This window comes from Taudactylus pleione, unplaced genomic scaffold, assembly GCF_031769625.1.
Source record: "Taudactylus pleione unplaced genomic scaffold, aTauple2 ptg000726l, whole genome shotgun sequence".
NCBI classification, from domain to species: domain Eukaryota; kingdom Metazoa; phylum Chordata; class Amphibia; order Anura; family Myobatrachidae; genus Taudactylus; species Taudactylus pleione.
In genome coordinates this window covers 8185088-8211665 of record NW_028285128.1, presented here as the reverse complement: position 1 = coordinate 8211665, position 26578 = coordinate 8185088, and the positions used below count along the sequence as shown (strand labels likewise).

The 26578-nt window shown below is 42.8% G+C and overlaps 1 protein-coding gene across 3 annotated transcripts in view; it reads right to left on the bottom strand.

Annotated features, from left to right (window-relative positions):
• Window positions 1-26578, bottom strand: part of CACNA1I (calcium voltage-gated channel subunit alpha1 I) — a 411324-nt gene that overhangs the window by 30970 nt on the left and 353776 nt on the right. For 2 of the 3 annotated variants that reach the window (XM_088456911.1, XM_088456910.1), the window contains 7 exons: window positions 25182-25401; window positions 22385-22536; window positions 18994-19103; window positions 11656-11789; window positions 11336-11406; window positions 921-999; window positions 695-816 (listed from right to left, as the gene is read on the bottom strand). In XM_088456911.1, the coding sequence (XP_088313037.1) occupies window positions 695-816; window positions 921-999; window positions 11336-11406; window positions 11656-11789; window positions 18994-19103; window positions 22385-22536; window positions 25182-25401 (888 nt within the window). The remainder of the gene's footprint in view (window positions 1-694; window positions 817-920; window positions 1000-11335; window positions 11407-11655; window positions 11790-18993; window positions 19104-22384; window positions 22537-25181; window positions 25402-26578) is intronic. The other variant, XM_088456912.1, reaches the window with a different exon arrangement.

The window sequence follows — 26578 nt, the reverse complement described above, 5'->3', positions numbered from 1 at the left end:
AAAACCAGCACCGGACTCAAATCCAGCCGGGGTGTAATGTCACAGCCAGGGGACCCTATCACCGGGTCTCCCCGACCAAAGCATTACCACTCTAAGACGGGGATTTCAGGGGAGGTGGTGACCCCACAATAAAGGGGTCCCCCCTCTCCCAAGCACCCCAGGCTTAGTCTGAAGCCCGGGGCTCCTCCCCGCATCCCTGGAGCGGTGGGTGCGGGGGTAATAGTGGTGTCAAAAAATAGAAACTATCGTTTTTTACCGTGGAACTACAGGTGCCAGCGTGACATGCTCAGGGGCTGGTTATGCTTTTTGGAGGGGACCCTACGTTATTTTTTTTTTAATGTTAACCCTTTTTATGTGAAGGCTGCTTGTTCGAAAGAGTTGAGCAGATAAAACACGGCAAACTCGGGTGAGAAATCTCGATCTAAACTTGCTACTTGGGTGACAAATCTCGATTTGCTTCATCATCGGCCAACTCGATCACAGCTAAACTCACTTCTTAGTAAATTTGATAGTTTCACAAGCATCATATCACCCGAATTTCTTCGATGCAAATCGAGTTTAAAAAACAAACAAACTCAATCAGACTCAATTCTTAGTAAATTTACCCCTCAGGAACTGATTTGTTGGTACTTTATCTCTCTCCACTTTCTCTCCAAACTTTGATACATCTCCCCCCTGGTCACTCATTTGTTACCTTCATTATTCCATTCCAATTATCCCCAGTAGAAACCTGGAAGAGAGTCAGAAAGGCCATCCCAAAATTCTCAAAAGTGGCATGGCGGCTCATTCCTTCACATGGGTGGTCGTCATTGCATACTGCGATGGGAAAAGCAAGACGTATATCATTCTTGAGTCACATGACATTCAAGGACTGGTTTCATTATATAAATACTTTAACTATCTATGTATAAGTCACACACCAAGTTTCCCAAACAGCTCCACTCCCAAAGCCGCGTAGATAAAGAAGAGCAGCATGAAGAGAAGTCCCAGGTTTCCCACCTGAAATAGAAAACAGGACAAACACATCAGAAGAACAGAAACAATAGTACAGAGATTATAGCAATACAATTGAAATGAAGATAAAGTAATGAAAAATTGCCTAATGGCAGGAACTTAAATATAGTTGGGAAAAAATATATGGCATAGCTTGTGTGATCTCACAAAAAAAAAATCAAAAACATCAAAGGTTTAAATGCTGTGAAACATCTTGAAAATAGAGCAGACAGGTAGATCATCAGCTGCTGGAGACTCTGTTGCTGCTGGGAATTAAACAACAGCCGTGCTGCTGCTGCCGATTAGTGACTTTAAGAGAACAACTGGTAAATGGGACAGAAGGGGAAAGAGCAGAGACAGGTCTATGAATTGGTAGAACACCAGTGTGTTTGCAAGGCCTCGGGGGAGTTATGTAATGTATGAACAGAAATATGGAGTAGGAATCAGCTGATCTGCTGCAGGAGTGGTGATCTGATTTGAAATCAATATCGTTGTTGACTCTTTTTTTGTTCTTTTCTTAATGACCACCAGCCTAGGATTCATAGCAATAAGCCTCGCTAGGGGCCAGCTCATCCATCAGGAGACTGACACAAATCTCATTACACCTTCTGTCATTCCCACCCATTTCAAATGAAATGCATCTGGAGTTTTCACTCTCAATCATGTTGGTTTGGGGAGTTTTGTTCCCTTAGGGGAAAGGAGATAGAGAATTGTAAGCAATCAATAGCAGATGAAGAGAAATATTGATCAAAGAGGTGGTGGCACAGGAATGAAGATAGCCAAAGTAAGGAAAGGGAAGACAGCATAATAGCAACACAGTCCAGACCAACAAGTACTGGGCAATCCAACTCCGCGGAGACCAATATGTCAAAAAGAGCATAAGGAGCCTTACTGTGGTGACTCAGATAACCAGGATGGCGAGTTACAGTACATATGTAGCATGAGAGCTGGGAAGTAAAAGTTACAGTAAATCATTTACCATAATAAAACAAAAAAGGTTTACTGGAAACCATGCAACCCTGGACACCAGTAGTGATAATCAGATTCTGGAACCCATGTTGGGAACCTGCTGAATGTGGGAAAGAAGCTAACTTCTCTAGACAGCCCCTTTGTTAGTAATATTGGACCTGGAGAAATTGTGATGCAACTGTGACTACGGACTCAGCAGACGAATATCTTATTTGATGGCTTGAGCACAGAGATACCCACCTCTTTGCTAACATCGGTCGCACATCGAACTTCTGAACAACCTTTTTCTGTCTCAGAATGTCCACGGAAGACACCGGGGGCCTCTCTAGCTGCGTATGAATTCGCAGGGCATGCCCAGAAATCAGTCTGAACACACCAGCATTTTTTAAGCTCCCCCAAATGTTGACTGTCAGTCAATTTGCGAATAAATCCTCACTGCGTCCACCATCACTAATCCATTGATGTGCTGCAAAGTGTGGCTTTGGCATATGCGCAGTAGCAAAAATTTGCTCCACTACATCTGACATCGACATTACATCCATCTCTGAATCAGACCGATTTCCTCCAACCCCCAAATATTAAAGTGTGACCCAACCATGGTTAACTATCCAATACAGAGATCCCCGCTCTGTGCCTCTTAGCAACTGTATGGCACAGGAAAGAGTGTAGTATGTCGGCTCACTTCTGCAGGTTTAAATACTATTTATATTTTAAATAGTCCCATAACACCAAACTATTAGCCTGGACACATGGAGATGGGTTTGGATGGTGCTGGGAGCCTGTCTCACCCCCTACTCACTGTAACTCTCCCCTTTACTATATTAAACTTTAGTGTCCATTGATTCTCTTACCTGCATCACTGTGTCTTCTCTTGCTGCTGCTGACTGACCTCCGATCTCTAAACACTGCAGTGCACTTCCTGGTCACATGAAACATCCAAGGTGTCTATCAGTGCTCAAGGTACGCCCCCCCATACTAAGAGGCATGTCTCTATTAGCTCTATTAGTTCTTTTTCTATGCATCTTAGTGCCCGTGGTGTGGCCCCACCCCCACCTCTGCAAGCAGTGCCTGACTATACAAAAGCAAGGCTGAGCTTTTGCTGCCTCATCTCTCATCTCCTTGCAGTCCCAGGGAGCTCCACAAAGCTGGTGAGTGTTAACTATAGTAGGCGAAGGCAGGATAAGCGTGAGAATATGTAAGATTACTGGTGTTTTTGCTGTGTGGCTGTTTATGACAGCCTTGTTGCTGGGCAGTTTATAGTGCTGGCTAGTCAGATGTTTGGTAGAGCTAATGATATTGCTTGAGGGAGTGGTCGGTTTACCAGTATATATTGGCTCGTTTGAAGGATGACAGCTTTTTTGGTTATGGATCTTTGAAACAGGATCAGGCTGAGTAGCTTTGCCTTTTAGATAGGCTGTGTACTTTGTATTCCCACATTTTACCATACCTTCCCTTTCTTTCCCTTTGTATTTTAACCTCAGTGCATTCCCTTTCATCCCACTGCACCCCCCCCACCCCCCCCCCCACCCTGCCGTCCCTATGTTTATCTTGTTATTAGTTTTCACATGGGCCAACCCCCTCCTCCCTTACTGCTCTATCTTCCGCAGGGCTGTGCAGTCTTCTGACTCTGCAGCTCCGTCATATCACTCCTCTGGTGCACCGGCGGGAGCTCCCGCTGCGCCCTCCTGGGCCACCCCCCTCCTTCCACGTTCTTCTGACTTTGCAGCCCCATCAGCCCACTGGCCCCACTGTCCGGCGGGAGCTCCCCCTGCTGCGGCTCCCGCTGCACTCTCTGCGGTCACCCCACTGCCTCCTCCGGCGGCTAGCACCGTTGCACAAGCTCCAGATGGTGCGGCTAGGTCTCCCACCATCCCAGTGTGGTCCTGGCGCCCTGCTCTAACGGTGGGCCCGGTGGCCATTTTAACACCCCGCCGCCCATTTTCTTTAGTGGTGCTCCTCAGCAACGCCCGCTATGTGCAGCATATGGCCACCCTTGTATCACCCCACATGTTGCTTTGTGCACAGTCACTGGCCTCTGTCAGATGTCATCTCTCCATTCCATGTTACTCCTCCACATGGCCCTGGCACCTCCACCCCTCGCCCCCCCCCTTTTTATTTTTATTTTCCCCCAACCCGCTCCTTCACTATTTATTTACCCCTCCACAATTACCCCCCCCCCCCTTCCCCGGCGTCCCTCGTTAGTTTTGGTCGGTCTGGGGCCCGTCCTTCCGGGTGTCCTTCCACTTCCATCACCTGCTCCGCCACTCACTCCTTCATACATCCCCGCTTCCTCAGCAGTCCCTCCTTTACTTTTTCCTCACTTGTCTCCTGTAGTTGCAGACTGCGTTTTTGCGGGAAGATTGTTGGGAGAAAACTCGGACTCGAGCAGCTGATGACCCTGCGCGTGTCGAGCCGGCCCCAGCGGTCGAGATTGCGGCTCCTCCACGAGAAGCTTTGTCGGAGTAGGATTGGGGACCACAAATGTTTGCTAACTTCATTTCTTACTCTCATTTTCCGTTACCTGGCGCGCCCGCGTAAAATGGCAAGAGGGTTGCAGAGCGTTTATTCAAGAGGTTAGGTGATAATGGTAGGAAGGATGATGACGCAGGATATTAGGGGTTAGCAGAAAGAAAATGGACGTTGTGTGAAATCAGTTTTTCTGCACAGTTGCGCTTCAGTGAGGAATGAGCTGCAAAGGTAAATTTGTATAATTTTGCTCGCTCACTAATGTAATGTAGTAGGGTGATTCAGGCTAAGAAGAAGAGAGTGCCGTGGGTGAGACAAAATTTGTGACTATAATAATTGGTTTAAATGCATGCTCATCTTCACCGAATGCTATTGGGTGAGCGGCTGATGAGCATGGGTATTTTATTTATACATCTGTTTGGTGCGTTACTTGTTTGTCCGTTTTATATTTGGCATGGGGGGAATTTGATGCCCAGTTCAGGCGGAACTACGACGGTTGGGTGGTATGCCTTTTTGGCAGTTATAGAAGCTTAGGTTTGGTCACAGTGGCGTCGACCCCCCTTGGTCATGGGGCCGCCCCGCAGAGCTTATTCTGCTGGTAAGACTAGTCTATGGAGGTGGCGGGAGGCGGATGGTCACCTGTTATGATTCCCGATGCTCTCGGGGGTCGGGCTGGTCATTTGATTTCTCCTGTCGCCTCTGCGTGGGTGAGCTCAGGGCCTAGGATTGCCGACGTTAAGCTGGGCTTAGCTCCCGACTTAGAGTTCAGCTACAAGGAAGCCAGCTAAGGCTTAGTCACCGTTGTTTGGTTACTTTTTTTGTGGTTATAGCTAACCTGGTGGGAGAAATGTTATTGTAGTTGCAGGGTTTTCATTCAGATTACTTTTGGACGTTTGTTGAGTCTGTGCTGATCAGGGCACCCTGTAGCTTCTGTCAGGGTTTATTAATGAGTTTTGCGGGCCTAGGTTGGAACGGAGGTGTTGAGGGGGCGGATGGAGGTTCCTTTTCCTCTTTCCCCCTTGCAGGATCTCTGTACCTCTCCGGTGGGATGGTTCCCACACAGGTGGCGTGTTAGTTTCCGGTTCAGTGCAGCATTTCTCCTAGGCATGTAGAGTCCGTTAATTATGACATCCCCATAGGTCCTTTCATTCATGCCATCAGCAACCAAAGCAAGTCGTCAATTTTCGTTGCATTGCTGCGTCATTTATTTTTGTGCGTTTTGGTGTCGAAGTTTTAGATTTTAACATACAATTGGCGCTGCGGTCTCTCGTCACAATGACACTGCGAAATAACTGTCTGCCTGGCAGGCTTGACGAGCTTATAGTGACCAGCCATCTACGTAGGGTATGTCTTAGATGCTTTGCTCCTTTGTTTGGAACCATTAGTTGCAGGGTCGGCTCAAGGACCGCCTGGTGGCGGCGCCAGCGGGGATCTCATTCTATTGTGAGATTGAAAGTAGTCATGACCCAACCCAGTCATTTATGGTTGATACGCTATTACAAGTTGGATGAAGGGGTTCCCCATTCGCGCCATCCCCCGGCGACCTATTGACATGCAGTTTTAAAAGTGATGCTTGTGTTAGCGGTTAGGTGGTTCTGGCGGGATTGAGGCCTCTCTTTTCGATTTGTCCCTTTTGAGAGCAAATTTTGGGGCGTTGTAGGTGGAGAGAGTTGGTGGCTGTCAATAAGGCTTCTTCATTGTCAGGGCTTTTGTTTTAAATATTTTGTCTTTGGATATCACGGGGTTAGAGGAGACTGTCATGTATTATACAGGGTAGAGCAGGTATTGGGGCCTCCTGCATACACGCATCATATGATTATCGCATATACAATTTATTCAATCAGTGTGTAGGTAGTTTTCTTTGCTCAACATTCTGAGGTTTATTTGCCCGGTACGCCCTTCGGTGCATTATGTAGGTGGAGCCCTGCTGGTGGGGCACAATGGTGGTTTACATCCCAATCTTATCTTGCTTTACAAATTTTAGTTTGCTACGGTTTGGACGGGGTTTGATTGGGTGAGGTTCGTATGCTTCAGCTTTTGGTACTCATTTCTTTCAAATTGGGACAGCTATTGGAGCAGCGTTTACGGGGGCATCTCCCGCATACATGCAGATTTTAGGGCGTTGAAAGTTAGCTAACTACGAGACTTATACGTTAGGACAAGTAGTAGTTGCGCACCTGGCACCAACCTGAAACGTTGTTTACCAGCCAATCGTTGAATGTCCAGCGTTCAACAGTTGAGGGGTTGTGAAGGAATTTTTTAATTTTTCCTCCCGGGAGCCCTGATCTGGCCCAATTTGGTTCACGGGTAGGTTTTTTAGTTTTTCCTCTTCACTCGGGTTACCTGTTTCCCCTCTAATGCATCCGTGCTAGGTAGTTGCTACTGTATGTGTTTTTCTCAAAGTTGTGTCGGGATGGTTGGGTTTGGTGAGGTACTCATGGTACGGAATGTTGTTTTTCACTGGAATTGCTGCAGTTGACAGCATGGTGGGCTTGTGGGCCACTCTTATAATTTTTTGCTGGAGCGACATGGTTTGGTTATGCAGCAGTTTTGATGTTTTTATGGATGACAGGTTGTAGAAGGGTGTACGAGGTTTTGTTTCGTGCTTGATCCTTGGTGGTCACATTGGGTGTGCTTGGTGAGTGGGGTTACCTGTCAGGAGCAGTGATGTAGTGCAGCGGAAAGGTGTGGAGTTGATTGTTCGTGGTGAGAGGATTGTTGGAATAAAGGCCGGATGGGAGGAGTGTGTGGTCAAAATGGTGCCTCGATTTTTGACTTGGATAGTGGCGCGTAAACATGGTGTGTTGGTCAGGGCAAGACTAGGGTGAATGTGTCAGTAACCAGTTATGCTGTGTTGCTGGGTAACTTGGTTCTGTGTCGTAGCTTTTTGTTGGCAATTCAACTTGGTATTTTCCGTCTGATCAGAAGGCATAGTAATTGGCCTTGGTCTGTGTGCGCGATAAGGATTTGTGGTTCTGGGTCTCGGTCGTTTTGGGTGGCGGGCCAGTTTCCTTTGGAGTCTGGCTTTGGTGCAATGATAACTTTGCTGGGGCACTTGCCTTCGATGAGCCTGGCAAATTTGTCCTTCTCTGTGAGGGGGGATCAAAGAGCTTTTGTGCGGAAGCATCTCGGATTGGCCCAGGGGGGAAGTGAGACCCTCGCATCGTTAATGCGTCTTGAGGGGAGACGTTTCAGTCGTTCCTCGAGTTTTTGAGTAAGGTGAAAGCTGGAACTGAGCCTGCAGCATCTCTTGCCACCCTGGTTAGGTTAATTAATTAATTAATTATAAATAAAAGCTGTGACCTTTTAGCCAAGCTCTTGTTATCTGTGTCGTTATTTATTAGTTTAAGTAAGTAAGCTAGACAAGGTTGTTAAGGGTTAGAAGCAATAAACCAATATATTATCTTATAAAAATGATTACAATAAACAAAGATGTTTATAAGTTATAGATATTTTCTTTGTATTATTCGAATCATTTTTATATAAAATCTCAGGAGTATGACAGGGGAGGCTCTGCCTACCCTGACTGCATGTCCCTGTTAGTTGCAGCAGTCATATGGAGTGCACATAGAATTACAAGAAACAGGAAAACAGATACATTTTATCTGAATTATATATAACCTCTATTGGCAGCTTGAGACGTTAACGCACATTTTGCAAAATTGTTTAAAAGCTCTGTCTGCTGCAAAGGCAATTACAGCTTCAGTAAGCACAGTGATCACTAAAGTTTTAAATACTGAATTTGCAAACCTAAACATTGGTGGCAACATGGGGCTGATTTCTTTAAAGCTGAGCGGCTTGCACCAGTCTACGTGTACCTTAGCACCTTTCCCCTGCTTAGAACTGTGCACAGCTTTCCACTGAGATTCCAAAGTTACCCCCCACCTTCCCTCTTTTTAAATGACTCCATTCATTTTGCTCAATGGTCTCACCCTGTGTTCACTTTACAATTACGATTTCAAACATATCACTTTTTTTTATAATGTTGCTCTGCTCTTCATTCAAAAATATACATAGTGCCTCCATACTGGGATGGGTATGGGATGCCCGCGCTCGGCCGTAACCCTAACTCCTCCATCCACGGTGCCTGAACCTAACCTCCCCCCCTAGTGCCTGCTCCTAAACTCCCCCTCCCCGCACCCTAAACATAACCCTCCCCCCTTAGTGCCTAACCCTAACCTCCCCCTAACCCCACTGCTTACCTTCGGGATTCCGGCGGTCGGGATGCCGGCACTAGGTTTCTGGCAAGTGTCGGGATCCCAGTGCTGGTATTCTGAGCACCGGAATTCCCGCAGTCGGGATATTGACCGCATCCCCTCCATACCTACTATAGGAACAATCACAATTTTCCAGACATAGAGCCTGATTCAGCAGAGGACGGGATACCAAAGCATGCGTACACTGCTCGATCAGGCCCCTAGTTCATATGCAAAATCAGGAGTAGATCAGCTATACAGGCTCAATGACATCATAGCCAAACAAAATGGATTGTCAGCTATGTTGCACCTGCCTGTCAGAAGCTGTCCTGAGTTTTATATTATCCCAACAGGTCCATAAGCTACTCTGTACAATTCAAAAATCTATTATTAAACAGTCCAACATGACCTCTTCCATCCATTACAACATGGGGCCTGATTCATTACGGATCACTATTGCGATCGCAGCTGCGATTACGCACGCAGACCCACTGTGAAAATATACTAATGTTTGCAATCACAATGCCGTCACAGCCTAACATAAGGACGCCCACTTCCCCTCACTCACATCCGTAATACATTGCAAGTCTGCAAAACCATACGCACAATTACAGCAGGCCTGAGCTTGCTAACCTCATCGCACACAGTGAAAGCTCAAGCAGCGTATGCCATCACAGTGGTAGATTTATGCACGCCCCTGCAACTGTGTTGAAATGCACTGACACAACTGCGACCCCCCCCCGTCATCACCCCCAAACGGTCACTTCCTGTCATTCACTCTACGATGGGTCTGCGTAGTCACTGTGATCGCAGTGGCGCCTTCGCACACTGCGATGTATGTGCAATATGCAACAATCGGCCGTCTGCGTGCGTAATCGCAATAGTGATCCTTGCTGAATCAAGCACATGCTCCTTTTCAGTTATTCCCACTTCATTACTACTATAACCTGTGCTAAATTAATCAGTTGGTACTGTATAAAAAATCAATTGACTTCAATCAATCAATTAAGTAATTACTTCATCACAGATAACTGCAACAGTATATTACATGGGAAGGGGTATAGTTTTGCAGAGTCTTCAATGCTAAACATCTTGGGGCTGATTCTGAGTTTGGGGCAAAGCATATAAATACCATTTCGCAATGCAAGGGGTGCATGCAGGGTAAATACTGGCTGCTTTTGCATGTAGCCCACATATACTGGGAAGCTCATACAGTGCAATTTAGAATTGAGTTTGGACACGCCCCTCTCTCTGCACATTTTATATTAAATCTGCCCCACATGCAGTGCAACATGGTTATACTTGCCCTTTTTAGCTTTGTTCCCAACTCAGAATCAGCACCCTTTAGGCCAGGGGCAGTTTAATAGAGGAGGGGGCCCCTATGCAGCCTCCAAGCTTTAGTACATATCGAGATGTGATACTGTATGTATGTACAGGGATTTTATCTGCCTTTTATGTTTCGCCTACTTATTTTTTGTTAGTACAAAGACCCCTTTATCTCTCACTACTTTATCTCTCACTACTTTATCTCTCTCCAAGCTTTAATAAATGTCCCCCATAAAACACAAGGTACGTTTGCAATACTGACTTGCATTCAATTCTGCATCAGCCACCATAACTTATTTTGGTTATTCGACTAAAAAAGGCTTATAACCTCCGTCTTGAAGGTTTACTGTAGAACCCATATCTTGTGTAAAATGAAATACTGTATAATGGGGAAGCAGTCGGGAAGCCGACGGACGGAATCCCGACCACCGGCTTCCCGACTGTCTAATCCCAGCAAGGGTTAAATGACAGACATCGAGATCCCGACGCCTGTCATTTTACCTACGCCGGGAGACTGATGCCCGGCTTCCTGATCGAAGGTAAGCCGGACGCGGACAGCCGCGGGGGGGAGGGTTAGGTTAGAGGCTCCTGGGGGGGGATTTAGGGTTAGGCACCCCCCTGGGAGGGTTAGGTTTAGGCTAGTGGAAGGGGGATTAGGGTTAGGCACCCCCGGGGGGAGGTTAGGGTTAGGCACCCCTGGAGACTTAGGTTTAAACAGCGGGGAAGGGGGGGTTAGGTTTAGGCACTTAGAGGGGGGTTAGGTTTAGGCACTTAGAGGGGGGTTAGGGTTAGGCACTTGGGGGGGAGGTTAGGGCTAGGCACCCCTAAGGGAGGGTTAGGGGGGGTTAGGTTAGTTTATACTTACCTGTAGCGCAGTCGGGATCTTCACCTCTGCCAGGCTTCCGCTGTCAGACGGTAAATCATACCGATCCCGTATAATGTATTTGTGAGATAATTGCAGCTTTTCATGCACTGTGTGTAATGATTTGCCACGATGTCCTACCTTCTAATTTTGCTGACTATTATATTTTTACAACTTGTTTCTAGCAGAATCTATGAAGAGCATTATAATAAAAGGCATACTATTTAAATGCATTGTTTAAATAAAATTATTGCTAAATTATATTTCACAAAACAAATTCAAATATATTTAGGGGACAGTTTTTTTTCTTGAAGGACATCATTACAATGTTAGAAAAAAATGTATGACAAATCTTGGTCCAAACTGAATGTACGGCAAAAGCTGAACGTGAATGAGCAAAGTACAATTTACAGTGAAGAAATGAGCATCCTGTGTATGATTCATGGCTGTTTTATCTGCAGCTTCATTGACCACAAAGGATTGTTAATGATATCATGACCAAACCACAAAGGCTTTTCATTACCTGCGGCAAAGCTTGTACGACAGTGTCCAGTAGTGCCCTCATCCCTGTTGCCATTTTGAGCAGCTTCAGCACTGTAAGTTGGAGACAATTAATGAGAACGCAATGTCACAATGTGTGAGTCTCAACAGAGCAGGCAAACCTGTCCCCTATCATCTCACAGCTTCATTTAGACTATTCTGCCTCTAGAGAGCTATCATACTAAAGAGCTAAAAAGAAAAACTCTCATTTTAAACCCTAATGATATGACTGGATAGATTATTTATTCAACAATAATCTGAAACTTTATTTTCGCACTACAAGAACATTTTGGGTTTTGTTACCTCTAGTGATGCGCAGCACCCTCATGATACGAATAATGGTGGGATTTATGGGTAAAGCAGCATTGATCTCAATCTCTTCCAAAGTGATTCCCATTACAGAGAGGAGCACAATGGCCAAGTCCAACTGGTTCCACCTTTATGACAAGAAAACAAGATCCATGCAATAAGACATAAGGTTTACCTAAAATGCTTGTAAGCCTAATTCCCTGTCAGCACGAGTGCTTCCCATAACCATGATTTTTAGCCATGAAAGCTCAAGACTTTTTTTTAAGATGTGTTTTCCCATGCAGGGTAGGCAGTGTAAGGGTGTAATTCCTGTAACATGAGATACAGTAGCATTCACAGATTTTACCATTTAGCCAGCTGGTAGTGGCATAGCACCAGGGCCATGCCTATCGTGGGCCAGAGTGAGAAACTTGCCCTCTTTGGTACTTTTGTGGAGACAGCATAGAAGTAGTGGCAAAGTTGTACCACCTGTGTATACCAAACTACCCAGTAGTCCCTATTTTGATGGGCATGACCCAATTCAGACATGAAGAAGCGGAAGCTCATGGCAATGTGGTCATCATGCATGGTTTGGGCAGATCATCCAAAGAGCTTATTTGTGTCCACATTTAGGTTTATATATATATATATATATATATATATATATATATATATATACTGTATATTAGGAGGTAGGATATCACACAAATATATAATCACACTACACAAATAAATATGCATATAAAGTGTTCCTGCTGCCTCACAGAAGTGTTTTAAAGAGAAAGTGGGCCCCATTTTTAATGCTGATACCCAAATTGTGTTCCACCCCCCCCCCCCCCCCCGCCTTAGCTCATCATTCTGGCGAAGATTTCAGAAAAATGGCACATGCACAGGAGATGATAAAGAGTCTTTCCAGGAGCCATCTATCGGAAAGACGCTGCTGCCTACAGCAGATATAGGGGAGGGACCCACTGCAGGGCATAGTGTGGCGGTTCTGGGGGCATGGTGTGCAGTGTGTGTCCACCCTTGACCCATGAACTGTTGTGAAATGCACCCATTATAATACAGTGCTGCTTCACACGCATACACGCAACATATGAGTTTCAACTAAAGGGGCCTATCCATTACAAGACTTTGTGAACAATTCGAACAAAACCAGGATAGCCAGCATGGATCAGCGATGAGAACCTGACGACGCTCGTCAGGTTCGGCATGTTCAGAGATAGGAGGTTGGGCTCCTGCACTGAATGATGTTCAGTGAACGCCATTCAGTGCGGACACCGCACCTCGGTTACCTGAACGCTAGCTGTTCAGTCTTTCGGGTCGCCTAGTGGATAGGCCCCTTAATGCCACACTGATGGTAGCCACGGACTTACCAATTTTTGTTTGCAGCTCCAAGGGGCTACATATAAAATCTGAGAGTTCGGGGTGTGATGAGGCAAGATGAGGTGCCATTGCCGGCGTTTCCATGCTGTTGCAACTGCCCTTTGCCCCACTCGCCCCCATTAGATGCCCCGCTCGCCCCTATTAGAATGGACCCGTTGAAGTCTAGAAATCTTGAACTCAGAAACTGAAATGATCAGTACTATAGACTAATAAAACTGCCTAGGCATTATGCTCATGGCACTATTTAGTAAATGTACTGGTGACAAATCATATAGACATATGCTGAGACCATTATGATCATTTCAGTTTATACAGCAGAGCATTAAAATTTATGTCAGTGTCAATCTGTAACCAAAAACCTCTTAGTATTCCCTCAAGACGGAAAGCTATGCAATGCCAAAAAAGACATGAGCACTGTGTATAAAAACTAAATGAATACCTTGGTCTAATACAAAAGCTACAAACACCCCCTTTCTCTGTCACTGGTTTTAATTAGGTGTATGGTCTGTGTCCAGGTGGAGAGCCAATGTACTAATATCATGTGACAGATATTACTCATGCTGTATGAAGCTCAGTAGGGTAGTCAGCTACTACACGACAAGCCTTACACATAATACTGCAAATTCATCAAACAAGCCCAGGGGCGCTTCACTCAGCTGCATTTACAGAGCAAGCACCTAAAATAATTACACTGTTTACTGGGATTAGGGCATCATTAAAGAAGTCTGCAAACTAATCTCTTCCGCTACCCCATGATCGGGGGGCACAGATGATTCCTAGTCAATTACAGCATTTTCAGTATCAGCTTGCAACATATCTAACAATCCAAAGATCCAATTAATGACCAGAGGCAATCACTATGCACCATCAATAAACACAACAAACTCCTAATGATGAGATGAATAAAATATACCCAGTAGATTTCAGGAACACTAGAACTTGATCATGAAATACACCCAGTGAGAAATTTCCAATAATTACAGTAGTGACATAATGCTGCCACTGGAATGAGAAACATTTGGCAATGAAGTTTAATGACTCATGATAATCAGCCAAAAGCTGGTTAAGGGATGTGGCCAGGTACAGTACACACGTGTACGACCGGCAATCTTGCCAAAGGTCGGGGCAAATTGCCATATTGCCGGTACACATTAGAAGATTTAATGAACGATGGAACCATGTGTCGCTCTGTTGTTCATTAATATGCACTACACCCCATGCGATATTGTGTGATTGGCTGTGCAGCGCGGCCAATCACACGATATCGCATGCAATCCATGGGCGCACGCAATCGGGGATACACACTACATGATATGTCCAATTTGTCGTTCCAATTTGCCAGGCAATGAGAAATCAGGCCGATATCGTGTAAGTGCGTACCCAGCCTTAATATCATTCAGCGCCAGTTACGATGATCTTCAATATATGTGCAGGATTTATATTGTATTTAATACTGCAGATCATTGTTCAGGCAAGTTCAGCATGTACCACATCCCTCAGTGATGTCACTAGCTTCTAGCATGCTCTCAAATGTTGGGTAACCCAGACAATTGTTACTTCAATTGTAAGATTTCCACATTTAAAATATATTCAGACCAGAGCCACCAAGAGATCAGCAGGGCCTATGAGGCATGGCTGTGGCATGGAGTGATGGCCAGTCAGGTTCTGTCTGTAGAAGTTGTGTGTCGGCAATGTTTGGGACATGGCCACGCCATCTTGATCGCACGGTGACACCCAGGCACGGCAAGAGTGGGGGAGCGGTACTACTTACCTGGTGGGGGTAGGACAGCTCTCCCGATAAGGGCCAAGCTACGGAATGCAAAGTATATCTATAGGTTTCTATGGGGGCTCCGTCGGAAATAGAGGGATTGCAGCAGATATTTCTGGTACCGCTGCTCTCCTTATATGGTACATTCGGGTGATAATTAATATTTGCTGGTATCCCCGGGAAAACGTTATTTTTGGGGATTATCCCGCAAATATATTTTTATAAATAGGCCCCATAGTTATATAAAGAAGTTTTTTAAACACTTGATTAAAACAAATGACTGCTATGGAATGATACACAGTACAGTTTGAGTATTCTAAAAAGTCTTAACTACCAGTCCACATTAAGGGGAATGAGATTAAAAATAATTTAGAAAAAAAATTGTGATGGCAATTATTAAACATTTGAGATATGGGAAAGTTCCTTATCATCTTAATTTACTGTGAAAAATGTGATTGCTAAATATACTGTACATGTATAATGAGAACAAACCTCAGATAAAAAACCCAGCAGGTCACAAAGCCATCATCTTCAGCTAAGAAAAAAGTTCTTTGCTGGAGAGAGACGTAAACACATAACGCACTAATACTCTCCAAAAGAGGGTTGCCTTTTCAAATGCATTATAATAGAAAGCTTCAATAGAAAATATAAAATCCAGTACAGTGGCAAATACTCATACAGGAAAAGGTCAAGTTTGGTCTAAAGATATAATATGTGACTATAATTCATTTTGTAGGCACAAATGTTTACAAATGTAATTTTGTGTTACAAAATGGCATTTAATAAGTTCACATTTATTTGACACAACTGATGTATTAGCTAATATGTTTTTTTGGCTACAAAATGGATTTTGTTACAAAATCAATTTAAATTTTGTATCAAATTTGCTTGACAACATTGCTTTTGTGTCCAATTTGCAAATAGGCGCCCCCAATTAACAAAAAATTTGTACATGGTTGCAATTAATTTTGCCGTTCTAAGGAGACACAAGTGAATAATACACAAAGGTCTACATATTGACATTTTGAGTAGTATAGAAGTTCTGGTGTTACGCAGTGAAATAGACACTTGTCTAACTGTAGATGAGCCCCTCTATTACTAAGTTTTGCCTTAACTCCACTCTGACTTGTGCACTTATAAAACAAACATTCTACTGAGACCCCGCCTGTTGCCAAGCTACAGTATAATTACCTCCCTTATCTGGGTGTTTATAATCTCCAAATCCATCTATCAAACATGCCCCCCTATTTCCCTACTTCCTCCTTCTTTGCTTTCCTGTCCAAAACAACCACTCCCCCTTTAAATAGACATCACTTTAAGGTAGAGATATGAGCTGACCCCCGTGTTTGGTGTTGCCAAACCACCCTCACGTGTTTTGGTTTTGGTTTTGGATCTGTTTTTTTTAAGTAAATAAAAAAACAGCTAAATGATGTCATTTTGACCTGTTAGCATGCAATCCAAACCCAATTTCAGTTTTTAAATCCGAGTTCTGAAACACAGGAAGATTCAAACTGGGACTCGTTTCGACTTGGTACCCCAAAATGATTCCGAACTCGGACTTGACTCGACACGGAACCCCTAAATTCAGTTGCAGACAGTTCTCTGAGAACACGACCCGCACATCTGTACTTTAAGGTCACACTCATTCTAAAAACATTACATTCTCCTGGTGTGACACAGTATGAACACACAGTAAATTAAGTGCCTGATTCAGCTTTGGGAATAGCGTGAGAAAGTAACTGTGCATCTGGGTAAAACCATGTTGCACTGCAGGTGGGGCAGATTTAAAATGTGTAGAGAGATTTAGATTTGGGAGAGGGATGTCCAAACTAAAATGTACATTGCAGTGTAAAAATAAATCTGTCCAGCATTTGTGGGCTACATGCAGAAGCAGCCAGTATTTACCCCACATGCAAAAGCAATGTATGTATTGGCACCCCTTACATTGCAACATGGTTTGTCCAGGTTCACAGTTACTTGCTCTATCTTACTCTATTCCCAAGACCCAATCAAGCCCTAAATCTGTATCTCAGAAAAAAACAAGGTGTATTGTTGTAAACCTCACTTCTGATTATGTTGTAAACAGCACAAGGGAGCTTGTAGGACTCATAAATCGAAGGGAAAATATCTGGGCAATTACTAGATAGTAAAGTGCACAAAAACAGCTACATTCCCTGAGCTTCCTTTGCTCAGCTTTTAAGGTTTAGAACATTTTCTTACTGAAACCATTTTACAGTTTAACCTTAAGGAAGTTTTAAAGAAAGAAAAGAAGCAGATCCCCACTATTATTTAATTGTAATTCCTAAAATATTGTATGACAGAAAGAACAGGAGAGCTCCCATGTTCTTTAAACTCGCTCTTCAGCAAAGTCAACAAATATTAGCAATCCAAATCCAGTAACCTTACAAATTCCAGAACAATTGAGATGTTTAAAAGGTCATTAATCTGAACTAAATAATGCCGGAGTAACTACTATAACATATAAGGCATTTGTTTAGATTAAGGGGTCAATTCTATTACCCACAAATCACTTGTGGCCACGAGTAAGTGCGGTTGTATGCCGCACTTACGGTACCTCCGGACCCGCAGATTTTTGTTAGAGCTGCGAGCACAAATGTGTGAGTCCAAGCCGCGAGGAGAGTTGCGGTGAAGGACAATTCACACCTTTTGCGGATAAGTGAATCGGCCCCTAAAGGTTTGGTGTAATCCCCTAGTGGCAATTTAGGTATTTTAAATGCAAATTTGTGGAGGACATTTATGGAGTTTGCACCTAGATTTATGCCAAATTACATGAGTTTGCAGAGCAAGAGGAGATTTATACGGGTGGCCCATGTTTTGCAGAAGATCATTCAGCCATTTTCACTTACAATCATTTGAATTTTTCAATCAGCTCTGAGTTGTTAGAGATCAGGTCTGGTCCTGTACTTTTATGGTACTTATTTTGTCCTTCTGTGTCTACATCACATTCATCCTCTGACTTTTGTGCTGTAGTTCACAGTGGTGCAAAGTCAAAGTACTGACAAGTTCCCTACATATAAATATATAAATTTCCCATATGAATTGCTTGTCTTAATATATAATAATAATTAATAATAATAATTATTATTATTAATATTATAGTGTCTTTATTTACAATCCGCCTTTCTCACAATAGTACACAAAGCACTTTATATACTATACAGTACTTGCTGAGGGTGATGCAGAAATCTTGGGTGCCTTCAGTAATCATTCACATCAGTCCCTGCCCCATTGCCATTTAAACGCCACAATGTAAGGCCTTGGTGGGAATCAAACCCAACACCCCAGTGTTGTGAAACAGGCAACAATGCCAAACACTGTGCTACCATGCACAGTGGTTCAGCAAGGGTATAGCAGGACTATCTTTAATCTTTGTGCCATATGTCTAGACTTTTTTCTAAACTATTCCCCTCATCTCTGAGCCAATGATTTTTTTCACCATGAAGCAAAACAGGAATCATCCCCAAGTTTACCCTAGGGCACCTTTTTGTAGTTCATTTAAAGAAAAAAATATTATCCAGCATTTACTGTGCAGTTCTACAGTAAGTATGTGACTGTAAAGCACTGCTCAAGTCATCATCCAGACATAGGCATATTTCTAATGGGAGCAGGGTGTGCGGTGCAAACAGGCCTCTGGGTCCATGGAGGCCCCCCACTGCACACCCTGCACCCACAGTATACTTACCCTATGCCGGCAATCCGGTCCCTCCTCCTCTGTGGCGCCATCTTCCTGGTAACATCTGCATGAAGATGGCGCCGTGCAGTGGAAGCAAGATTCTGGCACTGTGCCAGGTCCTTTGCTCTCTTGTACTCATGTGTTATCTTCTTGAACATCACTGGAAAGATGGCGCGGAGGAGGAGGGAGCCGCGTGCGGGGATAAGGTTAGATGCGGGACACTGGGATTAACACATGATCACAGCAGTGGACATTGCCCAGGCCAACGGTGCCCCCCTTTGCCGGGCCTGTCAGATGCTGCCCAGGGCAAGGTCCCCCACACACACTCCCATGGTATGCCACTGAACCTCGCCACGAGTACCGCAATTTGCCATTCACGCGATGTATAAGAGTTTCATGAAACACACTCACTTACGCAAACATGCTTCTAATTGAATTAACCCCATATTGTGTATTTGTATGAATCTGCACATTCCTAAACATACAGGTCTTAATGGACACTTACCTGTCCTTGAAAAATCGTCTAAATCCAAAGGCCACCAACTTCAGCACGGCTTCAAGTACAAACACGGTAGTAAACATGTAGTTGCAGTACTTCAGGGCAACTTCAAGAGACTACAGAATGAGCAGACAGAGGGAAAATAAATCCTTTTACAGTGAAATCACTAAAGCTATTTGGAATCCGTTGCAAAATGAGTAATTGCCCATAATGTGTGACATCTAAGTTTATACTGTATTGGCGCAGTGTATAAAAGCTCAGAATGTAGCAGCATACTGTATATTATTATTATTATACTTTATTTATAGGGCACCACAAGTGGTGCGCAGCGCCGTACAAAGGGCAAAACAAAAAAACCAGTACAGCACAAAACAGTAGACAAGTAACAAATAGCACCGCAAATCTCAACACAGCCAGTGTGCAATGGAAATATTCAGCATAAGCTGAAACCTGTAGCTATTAGCATGGACGCAGATAACAGGTCTAGGTCGTCTGATAAAACAAAAACAGAGAAGTGTAGTCCAGGGGCAGAGAGCCCAAGGAGGAGGGGTAGAGTGTAGCTGGTGTGCAAGTAGGTAATAGGAAAAGGAGGGGGCAGGGCTCTGCTCATGGAGCTTACAGTCTAAAAAGAAGGGGGGAAACAAATGGAAGACATAAGGAGTCAGCCAGTGTAGAGGGAGCTAAGGGCAGGGGTGACAGTGCAAAAGGGTGAAGTAGACTATCTGGTGACAGATATGCTTTTATGGATAGGTGGGTTTTCAGTGCCAGCTTAAAGCAATGCAGACTGGCGAATAGTCTGATGAAACAAGGGAGATCTTTAGAATCGTGTGTGTGTGGGGGGGATCTTGATTTCTGGAGTGAGATGTGGTAAAGGCAGTGGTCACTGGCCGACCGGGGAGGGCTGAAGGGAGTGTGTAAGGAGATGAAGTTGGAGATGTAGGGAGCTGTGGAATTGGAAAGGACTCTGTGTGTGTGATGGTTAGGAGTTTGAAGAGGATTCTGTAGGGGAAGGGGAGCCAATGAAGGGCTTGGCAGAGAGGGGAGGCAGATGTGGAGTGGCGGGAGAGGAAGATAAGCCTCAATACGCCATGCAGCGCGACTTGCCTAGCGTGAGTGAGCCGCCAGGTCCCATGCTACTCTGCTAGCATTGGGATTACATTAATTTCATATGCGATACTTGTATATCTGTGTGCCCCTGAGTCTAAATATATGGACCACAATGGAACTTGGAATGAAAAAAGCTGTGGCTGCTACATTGTGGCACTTTGTATACAGTGACAGATTCAGTCATACAGATATTCAAGTGTCACATATCAAATTAATCAGCACAGTCTACTGGTGCATCTGAGTTGCTTCCCACTGTGAATGCATTTTCGGTAAATAAAGTAACAAAGAAGACGCCCAGAGCTAGCAGAGTCTCATGGGAGCTGACGTGCCGAGAGGGGCTTTTTAGCGCTACTGCAGCAAAGATCAATAATGACACATCTGTAGCTGCAGCATGAATACAGATTGGAGAGGAGCAAGATGGGAGCAGGGGAAACAGTTAAGAGAGGATTGCAGAAGTCGAGGCAAGAGATGATCAGTGAGTGGACGATGGTTTTGGTAGCATCTTGGGAGAGGAACGGCCTGATGCAAGCGATGTTGCGGAGCTGGAACTGACAGAGTAGGGCAAGAGATTGAATGTGGAGTGCGAAGGAGAGGAAAGAGTCAAGAATGACTCAGAGGTAGCAGAGTTGGGGAACAGAGGAGATGGTTGTGTTGTTGACAGTGATGGAGAGGTGGGGAGGAGACACCGGAGTGAAGAAAATGCGTTCAGTTTTGGCCATGTTGAGTTTGACAAAGTGCTCGGACATCCAAGAATAGATGGCAGAGAGGCAACTGGACACCCGAGAGAGGAGTGAAGGGGAAACATCAAGAGGAGAGGAAGAGTTGAGTGCCATCGGCAAAGGCCAGTTTGCCAAAGGAACTGATGAGGCCAAAGGAACTGATGAGTTCATTCAAAGAGGAGGTGCACAGAGAAAAGAGTAGCGGGCCAAGGACAGAACACCGGGGGATGCCCACAGGAAGGATGGATGGGGGGGAGTTGGAACTAGAGGTAGTGACAGAGAAGGAATGGCCCAAGAGGTAGGAGGTGAAACAAGAAAGGACAACAATGTGTATATATAGACAGATTATGTACTGTATGTGGCATGACTTAATTATATTTTATATGCCCTTTTCCCATTATATCTCTGAATGTTTATTGAAGCTTATTTTCCTGCTTTGGCCTCATCTCCATTCTTTCATAGCTCCAGAAGAAAACTGGGTGGAGGCGGTATGAGCAGTAGCAAAAATCACAAACTACAGTCTTGTGGTTTGTAATTGGTCCTCACCTTCCACAACCATTTAATGTTAGTTTGTATTACAGAACTGGCAGCACCCTGGAAAAAATGCTTCATGTAGTTGCCCCAGAGTTCCGACTATGGGAAGGTGCTGCCTTAGGAAAATATTTTAATAGACAGTACTGCAGCTTTCAATAATAAATAATATAGTACCTCCCCATGCAAAACCCCATGTAACCTGCTGACAATTCAGAACATATACATAATATGGGAAACCGTCATTGATTGACATACGTCTTGAGTTTATTTTGCTTGCCAGCTGTATTTTAAACATTTACCTAACCCTCTTGTATATGTGTGACACACTAACTGAAGTACTGTATTTTCCAATAGTTACACATCATAAGAAATAAATAACAATGTAAATATGATTTTAGATGGTCTAAAATATACCCTCAATTTTATCCTCTCCTCCTAATACAGATTTGCTTACAGAATGACTCTGGAGATTCACAGGCACTAGGAATTATTTTAATACCAGACATAAGTGGCATCAATGTTCAGAGAGATAAAGATAGAACACAAACATTGCCAAAGTTTAAATATAATAATAATAATAATAATAATAATAATAATAATAATAATAATATTATATCCACACAGGTCAACAAATAAAAATCAAATCAAATTAACAAAATTGACGGTTGGATTAAAAAACAGCTCTAAACAAAAATATATAGCTGGAAATGACATTTCACACTATGTTATGCAATAATGAATTTATGAAGAGCCCTTATGTTAGATTAAGCAAGCAAAAATAAACATACATTACTTTAATGAATATAAGATTAAATGTCATTACTAAAATATTACTACCAGCATGAAAAAAATCAGTAAATAATTATAGATGAAATAATTACTAAAGGAAATGTCAATTTCAGATATTCAATTAGTCAATTATTTTCATTAGTAATAAATTAGGATAGTGTTAATTTTAATGCAGAATACTAATGTGTTTTTTTTTTCCATGTGATTTTTGCCCTCTGTCTATTTAAAAAGTGAATTATATCACTTACCCGTGGTTGGCTGTAGTGCTCCAAGGACATTGTAACTACATTAAGGCAAATGATGATCGTAATGAATATATCCAAGTAATGGCTAGTGCAGGCTGTGTGAATTAAGAGGCGTGCAGGGCAGTAGGTGGCATAATATGGCAAACGCTGGGCTTCTGTGAAGAAGTAAATAACAATAGAGATGCACCTATTACACAAGTAAGATATTAGAGCGAACACGGTACACGGAGATAAACAGAATATTTTAAGAAACAATAATATGTGGGAGGCTTGATGCAGATGCTAAATACAGAACAGACAGATGAGAGACAGCAGCAAATAAAGGAACGCAGTGGGGGTCCATTTACGATCAGACAGGGCATCACAACTAGCGCATTTCATTTAGCGCCTTTGCAGTTGTTTTTCCGCACTATGCACCTAACGCTCATAGACAACATGAAATTAAATGAACTCTCAGCAGTGACGTCTGTGCCTGCTCATTACATCTTGCTTGCTGTGTTTCCTCGGTACACGGCTTACGAAGACAAAAAGTCTGTTCAAAGCACAACCTACAGACGTTACTCATCTGTACTACATTCTCATTAGGTAGACTTGTCATTCTTTTCTACATATATACTGTACAGCTTCTTCTACCCCCACTTATCTGTGAAAAATCTTTCACTGCCTTTATTTAAACACGTATATCAATGTATTTTGTGTTTTAGAATACATAGCTTTGCTTAATTAATAGTGATTCCTTTATTCCTGCTCCTTCCATCCATGACACTTGTGTTTAGAGGAATAAGGGTCTATGGTATCTTTGAAACAAGTTGTTGAACATGGCGGGGAACCAGGTAGCCTACGTATGTCATTGGCTGGTGTGACACAGTGTGTATATTCATATAAATGTAATCAGTGCTGGATTAAGGGTTACATGGACTTGAGCCTTGAAAATGATCAAAGACCTATTGTCAGAAATGGAGGAGCTATGACCTGTGCTGTGTGGTGTGGCCAGTGCCATGAGGGCATGGTCATTGCTGTGTGGGTGTGGTTAGTGCCATGTGCCATGTTAGTGCCCCCACACTATCAGCCTCAATGTCTCCCTAAATGCGTAAAAGTAGTAATTGCTATTTTGTTATTATTGTTGTGACATAAACCTCTTGATTTTACGGTTTCTGTTTTTTCCATTGCCAGCACCTTCCAGACTTAGCTATTTGTAGCTTTCACGATTGTGGTGGTGTAATCACACACAGCTTGGTCTGGGAAATTCCATAGTGGTGCCAAAGCTGTTTTTGGATAGTTTATGTGTATATATTATACACATACATATATAGAAGTGTCGCATATGAAATTAATCAGTGCAGTCTCCTGGTGCATCCGAGTCGCATCTCATTGCAAATAAGATGCATTTTCAGACAAAAAGAAACCCTGTTGCAAACAGTTGCATGGGACGTGACAGCTCACTCACGCCAGGCATCTCAGACCACCATATGGTGTATTAAGGGTTGATGTAGGAGGACACAGCTTTATATTTTGTAGGTAATTTTGTCTCTATGGGTAGCCTAATGGCAGTTGATTGTTTTTTTCTATGAAAAATCCAGAGTTTTCCATTATCCACCAAACATTCCATTTCCCCCTGTGCAAATCAGACCATCTTTCTGTGCTTAGATATAAGACATAAGTAGCACCAAAGCACATGCATGACATCACAACTAGCAACAAATATTTTTGGAGCAACAAATATTTTGGAGGTGAATAGTGCTGCACTGTCTGCCCATAAATGAATCAGAGGAACATACGACCTTCGCATAGGAGAAATTATGTAAATGGTCACAAAGAGCACAAACGTTTCACTAAAATTTTGCAAAGTTTGGCTCTTCTTCATTTCATCAGTGAAGAAAGTCACCTTGAGACCCTGAGGGGCCAGAAAATGTCTTTCAACTCCTGGCGGAGGGAATGTACTTGCAAATACATAAGTGATTTTAAGTAAAGTGGATTTTGGATGGATAGAAAAAAAAATACATGAAAATGATGATGATGTTGGATAGTTAACCCAATTCACTGCCAAAGAAAGTTTGCAGCACATTGTAGAGTAATGCCTTGCAAATCCCCATGGAAAGGAAGAGGTTAAAGATACATTAAATAAGGACTGGCAAAGTACAACAGAGAATTATGCAAATTACTTTGCAGTTTTATTTGCATATGATTAAAAGTCACCTTCTTCTTCCCTTTTGTTTATCTTTCTTCGCTCCACCTTGATTATCTGATTTTTATGTTGTTGACTAGGGGCACTACATTTTGACTGTTCCCAGGAAACTAACCTAGTGCAAGCTTAAGCTATACTACCCATGTCTCTCCAGAACTTGTCTACCCACAGCTTCTGAATTTGTGGTTCAAGAGAAGTCGGCGACAGGTAGCCTAAGCCTGGGTTAGATGACAGGAATGGGAATACAGCCTACAGATTCAATGGGAACCAAAGGGTGCTACCTTTAGCAATGTCAATGGCACTTAATGAAATGATAGTCTGAATTCTCAAATTGTTCACCCACAATAAGGTGACTTTAAGTTATGGTTATCATTCTTTTGCTCAAGTACTAGAGAACAAGTCTCCAATGTGTGGATGAAGGAGCTTCTCTTACACATATTAGTGTTTTTCTTGAGATATAGACTTTTTATTTGTTTAAATATTGTCATTAATATAACTTCCATTATACAGGTTAATCAGGCCTAGAAGCTGAGAATTCAATGTGCATGGTGTATCATGGACACTGATAGTGGCACTGGAGGAAGAAGATAGGAAGAAGTTATAGTGCCTACGAACCAACCGAACACTTAGACTTTCTCTTACTCCTTCGTTTTTTTTCCAAGCGTCTCAGCCGCTTTTCCTCTCGTCTCCGGGCTTCCTCTGCCTCTTGGTGCTGCCGGCACTTGTGGAAATTCTCTACTACGACGCCCACAAACATGTTTAATACAAAGAAACTAACAATGAGCAGGAAAGAGATGAAATAGAGCAGCATCCAAGGGTTGTGATTGGTAATGGGCTGAAAAGACACAAGAAACACAACTGTTATACACTATTTCAAACAATCCTGTTATTTTTGTAATACAGGTGTAAAACACACCAGTGTAGCAAGTCACTGAAGACTTTCTCAGTAGCAGAAATGTTATGTAACCCATAGCAACTAGTCGCCTTTGCTTTTTAATATGTTAACATTGGATGCTATACTGTATGTTCTCATGGGTGCTATTGGCAGGACATCATTGAATTGCACTTATCACACACAGTGGGCAAGCAGTCAAATCTTCTTTGGTAGTACTTTACACCTTGATTTGTGCAATCACGCTTGGTTTTCAGCGAAAGTACATAGGTTTATTTAGCAAAAAGATGGTATACTATCTATACAGAGCTGAATTATTCCATCATTCCTAGCAACTTTCACAGAACATCTAGGAGACTCTAGAAGATCAAAAATACAGGAAAAGGGGGAAAGTGGAAAAGGATTCTGCACCAGAGAAAAATATATAAATTGAAAATATATAGATGTCACAATGGATTAGCCAACCATAATATATATAATTAGGAGTATTTCCTCCCTTCTTAGTAAGATATTGTTGGCGGTGCACCAAATAGTCATAAATTTCAAATATGAACAAAAAATCCTGCACAGGCAGGCCAAGTAGACTTTGTTGTGGGGCACTCTTAAAATAATATAAATAGAAAAAAATTATATGATATGCTATGATTAATTAGTAATAAAACATCAAATTAATAAATACTCATTAAAACTTGGTGCACAAGGCACAAAAAGACAAACAATGACAATAACAATTAATTCTTAAATCCTGTGTGAGAAAGATCAAAATGTATTTTCCTTAACAGGATAAAAAGGGGCGAAGATATTATAAAGCAATCTCTCTATCTCATATGTAATGAAAGAAGCAAAGTTACCAACAAGCACAGACAGATATAGACCGATACTCAAAAAATGTAGTGTATAATTTCCAAAATAGGTTTGATCATATAAGTCAATTATCAAAATGTTATACATACAATGTAAATAAGACCAAACATCAAAAATCAAAAAAGGATACATGTGCTGTGTATCCTATATCACCAGGTATATTCAATTAGTGGATCTAATTTAATCAATTAGAACTTTTTGTTCAGTTTTGACCTTATTAATATATCAATCATCATCGAGCAATGTCATACATGTA